Below are 15,590 nucleotides of genomic sequence, written 5' to 3'. Positions count from 1 at the left end.
GAAGATTGGCTATTTCTATTAAGTTAATCTTAATGTCTGCCACCGGGTCGGATTCCCCAGAATCACTGCCGCTTTTGTCCACAGGGACTGCCAGACAAAATGAAAGTTCCTTGCAAAGGCTTTAAATATAACGTCACTCATTCCTTTATTTCTTGAGATACTAAAGAAGCATTGGCACCACAGCTCGAGAATACTTGAGAATACACCTTTTTCACAGCAGCCATTATGACATTAAATATAAGGGTAAACAGAGGTGTCAAAGCCTAGAGATCAGTTTAAAGACCGAACATTAGGGTAGAAGCCATATACTTTTCCCATCCATGGGTCAGTGTCAGCGAACCTACCTGCTGGAGTTGATGCTGTGGGCTTTGGGCTCCAGCCAGGGCGCATGTGGGCTGGGTTCATGGTAGACGAGAGGCTGAGGGCAGTGCAGAGTCAGTGAGGGCATGTTGGGGTGGCTGTGGGAGGGCCAGAAGGCTGATGGGCTGTCATTTATGGGGGGCCTGGCATAGCTCAGCACAGACGGGCTGTAAAAGGTCAGAGGTCCATGGCCGTGGTTGTACTCGTGGCTACTGTCCGTGTACGGAGAGGGGATACAGACAGTGTGGCCGTCCATGCCCAGAGGAGGGCTGTACACTGCGGGCAGGGGTCCCGGTGAGTTCGGCCTCTCTGAGGCTTTGCTGGAGTCCACCTCCTGGAGCTGAAGCAGCGGGTGAGCATCCAGCCCGGGAGAGGAGGCCATGTCAGGGAGAATCTACTGTATATGTGAAGATGACTGTGTTGATGCCGCTGGTTCCTCTACTGCATATTCTAGTGTAGACAAATCCTGTGGCAAGTAAAAATGAGTCAAATACTTGGATTTATCAACAAATACCTGCAAAACTGATGACATTCCCCTTAATCTCAGCTGTACGTTTGGTTTTATACTTACTTGAAAATGTTAGCATTCCAACACACTAAACTGAGATGGTAAACATACCTGGTAAAATCAGCATGTTAGCATTGTCATTGTAAACATGTTGGCCTGCTGGCATTAGCATATTATCTGTCAGAAGTGCATATGAGAAAACAGTTAAGATACTTTATGTAGACAATGAGGTAATGATTGCGTCCTTTCTTGGAAATTAATTCATTTTGTGTTTTTAAAAAAGACCAGACGTAACAAAATAAGTCCCTTTTTTATTGTTTTGCCTTAATTTGGTCTGCATCAGGCCCTCTAGCAATATTAAGCTGTTGTGACTCAGTTCAGTTCACTGGGATCGTCACACTGCCAGTGATGTTGCTATTGTTCAAGGACACTGAAGAATTCACATGAAAACACACGATAATGGGATCTTTTCTTTCCTGAGTGACTCACAGAGGGCTGCTGTGTGGACGAGATCTGACAAAAGAGAGCTTTACATTTATACACACATTTCTTTTACCTAGTTAATTCTAGGTTTGAAGCTCCTGCCCCCCATAAAGCTGGGGATAGTAGTTTGGGTGTTTGAAGCACTGCCCGACGCAGATTGATCAACACAAGACTGCAAGACCTCATGTACAATGTTCATTCACACTGTACGCTGATTGTTTGTAATATCAATAATAGGACAAGGATTTGGGAGGTCTTGTGTCACAGACAACTGTGAGGTAGTCAGACTGAACCCTACTTCATCTGGTAATTGTTTCAGTGTAACACTAAAGAGGAAAGGACCCAGAAAAACGCTCAGCAGTCACTACTTTGCTCACCTTTCTGTCATTTTCATTCCTCTGTTCTACCTGTGCAAGTCTCATTTCCAATATCCATTATCCTCACACTGCAACAGAAAATAAAAGAGCCTCGTTTCTGGGAAATCAGTCTTATTTTATATTGAGCTGAATTCAACCAGTAACAATAATGATTTGCATAATATCCCCGCAGAGGAACAATAAGGAACTTATTTTTTATTATGCTGTTTAAAGAAATTCTGTCTTATTGTAAGATTTAAGTCTGTCTTAAATAACTGAGTTTTCATTGCTTGTAGATAGATAGATAGATAGATAGATAGATAGATAGATAGATAGATAGATAGATAGATAGATAGATAGATAGATAGATAGATAGATAGATAGATAGATAGATAGATACCAAATCATTAACCTAAAATGCTATTTTATTGAGCACATGCACCTTCTCTCTATCAGAGAGGTTAAGGATTGTGTAAAAGGTAAGGAGAACAACTGTATGACTCTGCGTTTATTAACAGTGATATAAACTATGAATGTTTGTCCAAGTGACTGAATATAAAAGCAAAAAGTGATCAGCCTGTGTGACCTTGTGCAGCTCACAGAGTACTGTAACCAAACTGTGCCAAAGAGGCCATCAGCTGGTTAATCAGTGCGAGAATCAACATCACAGCCTGCAGCTGGTAGCTCTGCACAGCGAACACCAGGTAGAAACACACAGCTGGGAGGTCTGGGAGGTTTTTAAGTGTCTAAGATACTCTAGGATATACAGAGTGAGCTAGAACTGTGGGTCAACTTTCATCTATAGCCCTGAAGTGCACACATTAAGATACACTTGGTTTTACCATGACAGTATGTCACATTAAAGTGAGCCCCCACTTTAGCTGAAAAGCAACCACTGTGGCCACAAGTCACAATTACAGAGTCCTAAAACGTAGCCTAGTAGTAACACAAGTAGTAAGGAGTAATACAGTGGGTGAATTGGATTGGATATTACTTTAACTTCTCTTTTGTAAGAGACAATATGTGTAAGCTTTGTTTCCATCCAAATGTATCACAAATTTTAACCAAATTTCAATTAAAATCGGCAAAAGAAAATGCGAATGAATGCTTGGTTTTATCCACTATCGTTATAGTGTTTTTAAGAGTGGGTTGTCAAGATAAGCCAATTCTCCAGTCAGAAAACCAGAAGAAGAGGGCACAACAAGATGATGTAATGAAAACAAGTCAAACTCATTAACAGTATATATAATGGACAGAGTTTCCAGGTCTGAAAAGTGAAGCCATCTCGGAAAGTGTCTTAAACCTGCATTCTGTGTAATGGCCAGCAGGGGGAGGTCCATTGGCTGCAATAACACACTGATACCATGCAGTCTTATGGAGAATGAGCCAACTTCTCACTTGATTTATGAGCTCAGTAAACAGTTTGATAATGGGTATATGGTCTCAGTCTCTAGTTTCAGTCTTCCATACAGCATGATGTTCATTTAGTAAACAATGGTCCCATTTAAAGTAAAATAGACCATAAAGCAGGGTATGCTTTAGGGCGGGGCTACCTTGTGATTGACAGCTCATTCTCAGTGAGTCTGTCCAGCTCAACGCACCAAACTCAGATCAAACTGTCAAACTAGGCAGTGCTGATCAGATATGGATCCAGATTCTGTTACTGTGTTTACTATTTGTCATTTAAAATCATTTCACAAACATATTTCACTGAGCAGAAACAGCTCATCGGCCATATGAGTTAAATGTTCACTATGTTAGAACTTACTCGGGAACAGTGTAGTGCATTTACTCTTTTTAAAAAGGGCATAAACCACCTCAAGCAAGCGTAAAAAAGAAATTGAATTTTGTTGTTTCCATTTAATATTTTGCCCCTTGCTCACCTCAGATTTGACCAATCTCCACTAAAACTGCTCCAAAAGATTTTAAATAGCTGCGTTGTTTTTTTAATTTTCGCTGTTTAGGATGTGAGATAAAGCTCACACTGGGGAATCACGGATGAGACACACACAGGCAGCAAGGGAAAAGCCCCTCCCTGCCGATCCTTTTAACTTCATTGTTGCAGATGAAGCGACACCCCGCTTATCCATGAACACACAATTCATGAAGTTATTAGAAAGATCAGCTGTCTGTGTGATTAGAAATGAGAAGAGGAGCAGAATTCGCTTGTTAACCGGTGCGCTTCTGATATACTGGAGCGAAAATGGAGCAGGATGGAGATAAGGAGTTGCTCCAACTTAAAAAAAAGGGGGGTATATATTGTTATTGTTAAGCTTTTGGACAGCTGTGAAGTAACTGCAGAGTGGACAGGAGACATCATGCCAAACAGTTGCAAGGTCAATCGCATCAACAGTAAACATGTGTCTCTCACATGTCAGGTCAAAGCGGCCTTCAGCAAAACAATGCACCCTTACCTGTTCACTGTGAACATGGGGTACGTGTCATTTATACCCTGAAAACGTCACAACAGGCCAGCTGTCTGTCCCATTTTGACACACTCCTCCAACAAGCAGTCTTACCGCATTCTTTTAATTTATTTTGAAGAACACAAGCCCTGTGTTCTTTGCAGTGTCCCACAAGTTCTTGTGCTCCAGTCACATGGCAGCTTTGTGCACGTCCAACCTGAAGATGTTGATAATCACATGGAATTATAGATAATTTTACATAGTTACGGTATATTGGTTATTAACTTTGTACACAATTTGTGAGTTCCATCATGTGTTGATGTTAAACATCACAGCTTGTACTGTAAACTTAGGTATCATGGAACTGGTCCTAGTTTCCGTTTTGCCCAGTTTTCACAACCACATAGAAATCTGGAGGACATACACCCAAATATCTGTCAGTGCTGAAGTTGGTAATGTGTGTGCCAGGTTTGAAGTAATCAGTATCTCTGGTTCTGCTGCATTGATATATATATTGTTTCTGTTCATTGCGAGTGTAATGCTAAATCAGTGGAGTACTCACATGCAGAAGAAACAGAGCAACTGCTCTGTACCTGCTAAATGAGTAAATACGCAAATCTTTGCTTACATCTTATCTATATAACTTTATAAAGTGATAATATGTCAGGGCTGTGTGTGAGTGTGAACCTTTTTTTGACGTCACTCATTGGTTTGTGGAGTACTACTGTGAAGTCTCGAGTAAGGCGTTATGGCCGTTGCCATTTGATTTTTTCATACAACTTCCAATTCAATAATCCTCCAGTCCTCCAATAAGTGTAATGTGGGTCCACATTTGTCAAACCACCATGAAAGAGGCAGAACTGCAGGCTGCGAGAGGCCGGGGTCAATTAACATTTGGTTGTATAAAGTTTAATTTAACTTAATTACATTGTTTATATTTGTTGCTGCAAAGGCATTTAACCTTAACGGACCTCAGTCTGGCTTGGAAGATTGTTCAGTTAGCCAGCATTCAAAAACACTCACACATTATCGACACAATAAAACCCTTCATGCCACAATCCTGCAGGAATATCTTGTTCTGTTTCGATCACTCTGCGGTTACATTTGTTGTGAGCGACTGTGGATGAATGCCGTCAGCTAGATCCACTGATACGCTCAATGAAAATGTTATTGTGTCCATGAAAACTGAACTGTAAGAGCTAAACATAACCAGATCAAGGTTTACAAAACAAGCAACTGCCCAGCAGGAGGGGCTTTATACAGACTGGCAGACTGGAAATGAAGCTGTTATAGGGAGTAAAGATGCACAATTATAGAAATAATTATATTCAAACTAATCGCCTACATTCTGGCTGACATTTGACACCTGAGGATCTTCTCGCAGACTTGCCAGAATTAAACACTCACAGACTTACTTAATTCATCACAGTCTGTGATTAATATGTTGCTAAAGACATAAAAAAGGTTAAATGACTCACTTACTTCTTCAGGCAGTGTGGCTCAATAGTTAGGCTTTTACCCATCCACTATGTAAAAAGCTGTTTTGTCAGAACGTCCGTGCTGAAGTTTGAGCTTTGGACAGACTGGTGCTCATGGCAGCTTTCCATGGTAAACCACCAGTTAGGCAACATAGGGTCAAAGGACATTGTCTTAATGCAACTCTTTTATTCCAGTGATTCATTCGCATGTCACTGTCGATCTGGCCAACAGGGCTGCACTTTTCTTGCTTTCTTTCTTAATGTCAAAATGAACAAAACTCACATTTCAAACACGGGGCACAATGGCAGGGCCATAGCAACAGCTTAAAGTGCATCAACAGTCAAAATATAAAAACAAATGGTGGGAAGATTGCTCACACGGGCTTGTTTAAAAACTGTAGACGTATTGTCAATCAATCAATCAGACATAGATTAAACAGATATAAAAAATATATTTATAATGATATATGTATAATAATAATAATAATAATAAAAATAAAATAAATAAATAATAATAAAAACAGATAGACTAGATGGACAAATAAATTAGTGAATAAAATCTTTTAAAAGACTAAAAAGGTAAGTAAAATAGTTTGCTTTTAAAAGTGTCAACCACACAGCGTCCCTCCATAGTTTATCAAATTTCAATCAAATTATTATTACAGTATGTAAAGGTTTGGTGTAACAAAAGTAAGCGGTTACTCCTCCGAGTTCATCAACAGCTACATTCTGGGTTAAAGTGTCACTGAAAAGTGTTTTTATTTACAGTAGCTACAGCAAAAAATGTACAGAGTTAGTTGGTCACAATCTCTGATTTTCACATGAATAAAGTCTGTCCTGGTATTCTGATACAACTGCAGGCCCTCAGTGCATTTTATTCAAGCTGGAATAAAAGAAGACCCCACTAATTAAAAACTCAAAGTCATTTTCTACTGTTATCGCCTCTTTGACTGAGTCAAGGTTTCATGTTTTTCAGCAGCGACACACAGCACGACAGGTCAAAGGTCTCTGTGTCACCTGGAAACTCTGTTTTCCCACTGAGGGAGGAAAGGACCTTTTATCAGCCAATGAGAACTATCATCAGCTCGTTGTGAATTGAATTTGGTTTTCAGATTCCTAACACAAGATTTAATACTGAATATAACTTTTTAGGTCTAGTTACAGTTAATCTGCATATGGTGTGAAATAAAAAAAGACAGAGCACATGAGGAACAGTAAAAGTAAAAAAGTATTTGGATTTGTTCTGTAACTGTTAACAAATATCTTGTATAATTATGTAAGTTGGAATTGGGTATTTTTGACTGTGGACACCCAGGACCCCAATAAATGGGTATTTTTAAAAAGCACTCATTAAAACAAGAAAACAATGATATGAAGTCTTCAGGAACAAACTGAAAAATCATCAAAAATAGGAATGATAGAACGTCCCTGTGAGATATCTTTTTACTTTATTCTATTTTATTTCATCTCTATTTTCATTTGATTAATATGGCTTCTATTCTTCTCTTGTTATTATATTTTGGTATTCTGTATTTTTATATTTAATTACATTTTGTGTATCACGACAATCATTTTGCTTTGTCTGTCAAAACTCTTTGTAAACTCAATATAAATAAAGTTATTATTATTATTATTATTATTATTATTATTAGTCCTCTCTGGTCTACTGACCAGTAGGGTTGAGGTTAGATGTAAATGCTGGATAGATGCACATTTTAGAACATTTCAACATCTAATCCAAACATGTGGTAATAAACTGGCACTCTATCATAAATGAACAACTGGAACACCCTTCAGAGTCCACACAAAGAGAAAGTCCATCCAAGACCCTGTTTCCACTGATTTCTATCTCATAATAATGGGATCTCTTATAGAGGAAAAATCCTCATGTAGCTCAGATCTGCCACCTTTTGAAGGTAGAAGATTAAAAAGTGTGTCTGTCTTCACCAAAATAAATATCTTTATTGTTGGAGCTGCACTTTAAAAAAATATCAGTTTCAACACTTCCATCCATGAAAAGTTCCAGAGGGCACACATTGGTGTTCGGCTTCAACAAAGCAAGCAGCAGCAGCAAGAAATATCACGAGTGAGTGAGCATGAATGAAAATATGGTTTTGCAGGCCGGTATATCAAAAAAGCCTGTTTATTTCTTTCTGTATAAAAGCAGCGTGGAACCCTCCTGCATTCAAAACAAGGCTCCCAGCCAGCAGCACATACCGAAACACAAAGACCCCCAGCTAAACCATCAGCCAGCCTCTATTGCTCCATTCTCTCAGCCTCACAAAGCCAACAAGGAGCTGCTGGAGGAGAAGGCTTATGTGGGATTGAAGAGGTGGACAGATTACATGGGAGCGGGAGGAGCCGGACGGAGCGGCTACTGGATCGCGGAGGAGATGAGTGGCGAGAGGCTTCAGCAGAATCAGACAGGCTGATTACAATGTCGGGATGTGGAGTCATTTTCCCTGTCACTGCTGCTGCTGCGTCTACCTGCCAGACAGGTCTTCTGTAGCACCGTACTCCAAAAATTACACCACATCCTTACTAAGTCTCACTTTTCTTCAAGCAAAGTGATAAAGAGGTAGAATATTTGATTTAATGATTATATTACAATATTAAATTAAACCTGAATTTTCACACATTGGTTTATTACAATCAAACTATGATACTTTTCTAATTTATAGTAAATCAAAATACTGGAGAAGACAGAGTAGAAACAATTACTTCATTGTCCTTTTTAACCCTTTGAACTCTGCAACAGAAAAGGTCCGCTAGTACCTACATTGGAATATGAGTCAATGAACCATAATGATTGTAAAAAGTCGAAATTGAGTCATAAATATAAAAAATACAAAAATGTGACCTGTTTTTTCATTAAATTTCATTAAATAAAAACAAGAAAAACGATTTTTAAATGTAGAAACATGAACAAAAGATTTCTGGACAGAAGTTATTTGAACTATGTGCATTTCTTTTACTTAAGGAAGAATAACAGAAGAACAAACCTGTGATTATAATTTCACAAAATATAATGTCTTATATTTACAAAACAAAAATGCTAATACTGTAGAATTACAGTTTGTCCACCAGAGAGCATCTATGTAGACTCTTTAAAATGCACAATTAAGAGATCCTCATTAAAATTATTGCTTATTTTATTCGTGTAATGAATGAAAAATTAATATTGGCTGAAAGATCATATCAGATTTTTACTGCATATTTACTGCAGCTTTGTGATTGCAGGAGCCAATTGTGAATCCTCATCTTTCCATGCCCACAGTTGGACCGATGATCAGATACAATACATGAACAGATTGCAGCAAAAAGGCTGGAATGGTCTACAGCTGCTGAGGGCTGAAACACATCAACGTCAGGAGTCTAACAAACATCCCTCTTTGTCCCTTTTTGTCCCTCCTCCTCCACCGGAGATGATCCTCAAACATCATGGAGGAATGAATTGTTGTGTGTATGTAGAACCACCCTGAAGCTCTCTGGGACAAGCACACATACAGGTCTTCACACAAAACATCCACCTAGCACACTACACTACACTACACTGTCACTTCCAACAATCAGTACAGCTATAACGGCCTTTAAAACACAATAAAAAACACCTCTAACATCGACCACAGCTATCCCCAAAGAGCAAAAACCCACACAACCATTTTGAGTCAGAAATTGGTTTTAACAACAGTGACAAGAATAACGTTAACGCACCGTGGCTCGTCGACAACGCCGACACGACCTACAGCGCACCATCAAATCTAAAATCTAAAGTTTGGAAGAGGGAAAGTTGGACAAAAGTCTGTCCATTTCTAAGATCTGTCAGACAGTCCAGCAGTAGCACAACAGACCTTAACAGTCACATGGTGCGACAGCATGGTGTCTGTCTATGCTAATGCAGCAAGCACAAGCAAGAACACGTAAGATATTAAACACTTTACAGCCGCAACTGAGCTCCAACTGGGCTGAAAGTCTGTGACATTTGTCTTTCACTTTTTTCCCATAAAGAGAAATAGCACTTAAGCATTGGCACTTTTATAGAACTGGCTTATTTTAATTTAGAATGAAAAATAAATGTCTACATTAAACAAATGTTAAGAAGTGTGTCAGATTGCATTGAAATGCATTGCATATGTTCCTTATTAAAATGCATTGTCCCTGAATTGTATCGTAGCCCATGTATCTGGATATGAATGCGCACTGATTGCTTTAAGTTTCAACGTCAGGCTCGTAGGCTCCGCCCCTTAAAAATCTGATTTCCAATGAGCACAGAGAAACTTTCCACTTTCAGCAGATGAATGTGAAAACATCCTTCTAGTGTCAAACTCGTCCAGCAGTCAGCAGCTGACTATCACTCATCAGCAGCACAGCAGGGGTTATAATTATACAGGCCAACAACAGTAAACAGGGCTTCCATCCATTCAATAGAACATATTTGGTCCAATCATAGACACAACGGGTTACATTTACATATTAAGTTAGAGATGGAATTCAGAAAACAAACATAGTTTTGTTCATCTTCAGTTTCTCCTCATTTAATGACGCATGCATCCTGAAGGGTTGAATGTAATCTGCAAAGCCTTTTCTTAAATAAAACCTGCATTGATTATCATCATTATTATTATTATTACTATTACTAACGTTACCTCAGTGGTTTTTATTAGATCTAAGTTACTTATAACTACTACAGTGCACAAGAGAAGCTGACATGAAATATTTTTTGGCATTTTTGCTTGAAAAAACAAACAGAAAAGGATGCACTGATACTGATACCAGTATCGGGTATCAGATCCAATACCATATTACGTGTAATTGTAATGATGAAAACCCTCCGATACCACTTTATTCTGGTATCCGTAAATCCCTGAAAATGTATTAACTGAATAGTTGCCAGGTCATTTTTTGCCATCATTTTAGCTCTGTACTAGGGAAGGAAATTGATACAATGTTATTGATACCACTGCCATTATTGATTTTGCTTATTGGTCCAATTCTTTGTTGATTCCTTTATTGACTGACTCAGAATGCCAGAGTCTGAACGGAAACTAGGAAAATGGATCACATCACTTCTCTGGATGCACAATCTTTTTAGAACTGATTTTAAAGTTATTTTACTTTGTTTATAAAGCTCATCCACACATCTGAGACTTTCTTTCATTTTATGTTCCAGCCAGATCTTTTCTTTTAAATGTTCCTTATGTGTCCCATTAGAGCAGCGGTGAGAGTGCCCTTGGTTTCTCACTGCCTCTGGATAATAGAGTGGCGACCTCTCTCAGTATTATCTAGTGAATCTTTATAATCTGGCTTTTCCCTTTACTTTGGAGTAATGTTATTGTCTCCCTGGTAAGCATTTTATACAAACTTTTAGTTTTTTTATTTAATGTTTCACATTTTATTGTTTCTATTGTATCACTGTTTCTACTGTCTTGTATCACTTTGGGCTGCATGTTTGTATGAAAGGTGCTATATAAATAGTTGAGTTGATTCCAAACCAATTTTCAAGACAGGTTTATTATTAACTGTTTTATTATCTCCGAGCTTGAACACAGTACATTTACAGTAGTTTGAGTTTCTGTGTGAAATGTTAAAAGTCACGCTTTGGACCGTTTCTTCTTCTCACCACAAGTCCTTCTCGTTGCAAGTTATTATATTGTAATGCACAGCTGTCAGAAAACCATGTTGGCATTGATGAAAGGAATTGATAATACTGGAAACGTACGATTCTGATTGGAACCGGTTCTCCACTCCCATCCCTACTCTATACTGGACTGCAGAAGTACTGGTACGGTCTTTTAAGCCAGTGGTTCCCAACAAAGAGACCCCTTATCTGTCATTTAGTTAACTGACTAAGCAACATATTTTATGGATATTTCATATTATATCCAAAACTTTACTATGTCCCCAAGTAGAGAACTCAGTAACTGCAAGAAGTTGTTTTTTTGTTTTTTTTAAATCATACGATACGTTTCTTTGACAAATTCTGTGTTTTCTTACCCCTGGCATTTGGCCATTGTTCTATCTAGACAATTTATTTAACAATTTACTTTACTTTGCATTTACTTTCCTTCAAATAAGTGAAACTGCAGAGAAATAGGTCTACTATGTATATTTTAATGCTTTCTTACACGCCTTAAAATCAACAAGGCCTGGCGAACCACCATGAAGCTTTGGCGGGCCACTAATGGGGGTCCTGACCCCCAGGTTGGTAACCATTGCTTTAAGATCACAGCAGGAAGCAGCTGTACTATCAGTCCATCCCATTTTGTCCAACACAGCTTTATGTACAATTTTTGGCCCGGATAAGAAATCTTCTTTGAAACCTCAAGTGGCTCAGATTACACCGTTTTTCTTCTCAGAAGTCTGAAACCTTTTCAGGATTTTTAGGAGGTTTTCAGGTCTGCTGTAAACGACTCTGCTGCTGAGTTGGCAGAGAGTGCCCCAGAGATCGAAAAAAACACTTTCAGTGTTTAATGTGATTACACCCTCACACTACACACAGTGCCTGCACTACAACTGAGGCATGACACCCTCCTCTCCCTGCTGCCTGGAAACACCAACGAGGGCGACTGTGGTGAGGAAACACACGTGCAGCGCTGCTTTTCGGCTCACTGCAGCCGTGTTTTAGTTACACTCTGTACTCGGGTATCTTGGGTGGTGGACGACCTGTGGATGGGGTGGGGGAGGTATCAAGAGTTGTTGAGCAGTGTGACCTTGGTGAGTTTTCGGCAGCGGCCGGTGGAATGCTTTTCAACGTGGGTGAAAGCCTGGAGAACAGAAGGGGATGTGCTTAAAGTCCGACTTCTTATTTCTGGTAACGGCAGGACTTCCCTCCGTCCTCCCTTCCACACACGCACACAGACTTTCTGACTCCCCCACAGCTCAGTTATTCGCATGTGAAAAAGGAATCTGGTATTTACAGTAACAGCCAGATTATTATTACACGATGAGCAGACTCAAGGCTGTGGAGGAGGTTGACAGGCGTACATCCTCACTGGTTTCCTCTGCAGAGCCTGGAGAACAGGAGCAGATAGGGTCGGTTTTGTTGATGTGATAAAATAATCACCAGCGGCGTCGAAAGATTAGAACGTAAATCCAAATGTCCCTTACAGAATAACTACAGTAATGCCGTAATAAACTAAGTGACTGCAGGAAGTTTATGAAGAAACATGAAACGAAAACACATTAAAGTCACTTTTAGAGCTGTGCAGACAAACGTTAACTCTCTGCAGGAATCTAATGGGGATATTAACTTGAGGTTTTGTGAGTAAATCTGAATTGACAGATCTGATTGGATTCATTTAGGCCTGCCGTTTTGTGGTTTGCTAACTTGTTCATATCTTGGGGGCACATCAGCTGCGGAGATTCAGTGCACAAAGTGGCTGCAGTGCAACTGAGCAGAGGCAGTGAGCCCTAGGATGATACAGTCATCCTAATGAGGGCTGCACAGAGTGACCTTTTATTGCAAACTAGAAACAACAGCAATAGGACGTTTTTTGACATATATCTATTACATGTATTCTTTACAGGAAGTTCCTTGTAGAAGATTATTCTGTAAAATTGTGTAGTGTTCACACGTTTGTGGCTTCTTTTTCTGGTGTTTTTAAATCCTGTACAAGTGAAATACTGACAGGAAATACTCTTTGACATTTTGTGGAGTAAAGCAACCTTATAAAGATACTGAAATTGAGCACTTAATATCAGCACCAGCCTTTAGAGCCCTGGAACGTCTCTGTTGTTCCTATACATGCTGCCACTTGGCCGGTTTCTCAAGAAAAAAATGTATATATTTTCCATTTTGCTAGTGGAATACTGGTTGTGTCTGGACTCCGCTTTATGGCTCCCAGGTCCTTTCCTTCTCTGAGACACTGCAGAAGATGCAGCCACATAAAGAAAGGAGGGGCGGCCAGTCAGTCCATATCTAACGTCCCTATTGTCTCTGACTATTCAACCCGAGACTTTGTGACTTTGTCCTTTTTTTCTGTCAAAATGGTGATGTTTGCCAAATGTAGTTTTAATGCAACACGGAAGAAAAACACCTGGAAGTTTAACACCTGCAATTCTACGACAGCTGCATTAGCTGAGGATGACTGTGTGGTGCCACTGAAAGCTCGGGAACAGCTACTAAACTGACTTTGCAGTGAGACAAAGTCCCCGTATACATTATTCTAAAGCCATTGAACCTTTTTACAGAAGGAAGTCCTGACAGACAAATGAATTCATTGCTGAACTCTAAAAGCTGCAAAGCGCCGCGGAAAGTTGAGCTGAGAAAATCCCATTATAATCAGGTGCTTCTCATCAGTGGAATAAAAGAGACTCTACAGGGCTGACGTTCAGGACCCGAGCAGAGCAGAGCTGCACCTGTCGGACCGGAGCGGCTGCGCAGGACAAACTCTGCCTCTCTTAAATGGAAAAGTCAGAAATGAAAACAGACTGTTTCATGTCACAAACCTGTCACTGGGTTCAGGCGGTGACCAGAGGAAGAGATCAGCTGCTGCTTGTGGAGTTGTGTTGGCTTTTTGTTGGTTGTGTTGGCTCCGCCGCGGCTGCACAGTCACTGGAGGCAGAAAGAACCGAGACGCGTAAAAGTGAAACTATAAACGGACATCGCGTGTACCGGCGCGTTATTCCTCCAATAACTTCTTCATTCCTGTCGTGTCATTAATATTTCCCTTCATCCCCTCTCTCCAGTCCTTAAAGTGCAAGTTTAAGGTTTGGCCGACTTGGGGACGTCACTGGCCCCGCCTCTGTGGAGAGCTGCCCGGTGGCGCTGCGCACAGGAGGAGGAGGGTCCGAAACCTCACTGGAATATGGCGTTAAAAACCAAACAAAGATGAGCTCTATGTTTATTTTTCTTCATTAGACGTCTGTCATGTAATAATAATTCTGGAAATATATATACATGTTGAGGTCGAACCTCTTTATCTGTGATTTCCCTGCAGCTCAGAGTTAATGATTTAAAGAGATGGAGCGCAATAAAATGAGGCCAAAAGGGTTCTGCGCGCCCAATCCGCATCCAGCAAGACAATTTATGTCCTTATCAAACTGTAAATTGTGAACAGGTGAATAAAAAAACTCTCCACATCCATCCTCCTGCTGCGTGTTTGGTTTGGATATGAATCCTTCCAGCCACATTTCTGTCCTGCAGTTTACAGCAACATCTGAGACAGAGTAGTAAATTTAGATGAAGAACATTCGCAGGAAGTGATGTTAATAAAGACAATAAAACATGTACGTTATCTGGATCAGCTGTTTTCTGTTCATTTATTTTTTTTTAACGATTATTTTTGGGGGCTTTTATTGCCTTTATTTGATAGCAGCAGCTGTAGAGAGACAGGAAGGTGGGGAGAGAGAACGGGGGGGGGTAACAGGCAGCAAAGGGGCACAGGTTGGAATTGAACCCGGGCCACTGTTTTCTGTTTATTGTTTCTAAATGACCAGGGCCAGATTAACCCTCAAGGAGATCAGGGGCAGAAATGAGTTGTGGGCCCCTACAGACCCCCTGTTTCTGTGGTTTGTGTATGTATTTGTACAGTATTATTAAGTGCAATTCAGCATGTGTGCATAAAATACAATAAAAGCCCTGGGGTGCCCGGATAGCTCGCCCGATAGAGCTGGCGCCCCACGTACCCAGGCTAAGTCCTCGTTGCAGCTTGAGTCTGACCTGTAGCCCTTTGTTGTGTCATCCCCCCTCCCTCTCCCCCCATTCCTGTCACTCTTCAGCTGTCACTATCAATTAAAAGGCAATAAATAGCCCATAAAAGCTTCACCAAGATGGTAAAAATATTGGTGTTGCAGTAGGTAACCAGGCCTGAACGAAAACAACCAATCAGAGCCGAGAAATGTAGTTCAAGTTCAAGTTTTTCTATCATTCTCAGCTTCCAAAGCAAGATTGCTTGCTTTCATTCAGGCCCGATGGATTCTTAAAGATGCCATTGGGAGCACTAGGAGGAGCCAGAGGAACCAGATTTGTTCTACTGTCAGGATATAATGAAAGTTTCAG

At 40.1% G+C, this 15,590-nt stretch overlaps 1 protein-coding gene across 4 annotated transcripts in view; it reads right to left on the bottom strand.

Moving 5' to 3' along the window:
* The window catches only part of esr2b (estrogen receptor 2b), a 32,125-nt gene extending 17,808 nt beyond the window's left edge, over positions 1-14,317 (bottom strand). For 2 of the 4 annotated variants that reach the window (XM_051387718.1, XM_051387740.1), the window contains exons 1-2: positions 14,039-14,317; positions 345-826 (exon numbers count right to left, since the gene is read on the bottom strand). In XM_051387718.1, coding sequence (XP_051243678.1) covers positions 345-742 — 398 coding nt within the window. In that variant the 5' untranslated portion in view covers positions 743-826; positions 14,039-14,317. Of the gene's footprint in view, positions 1-344; positions 827-5,590; positions 5,705-14,038 lie in introns of those variants that run through there. The other 2 variants (XM_051387727.1, XM_051387734.1) reach the window with 2 other exon arrangements.
* Between the last annotated feature and the right edge of the window lie 1,273 nt (positions 14,318-15,590).

This window comes from Dicentrarchus labrax, unplaced genomic scaffold (genome assembly GCF_905237075.1).
Source record: "Dicentrarchus labrax unplaced genomic scaffold, dlabrax2021, whole genome shotgun sequence".
Taxonomy (NCBI): Eukaryota; Metazoa; Chordata; class Actinopteri; family Moronidae; genus Dicentrarchus; species Dicentrarchus labrax.
The sequence above is the reverse complement of the archived record's forward strand: the minus strand, read 5'-3'. Positions and strand labels throughout refer to the sequence as shown.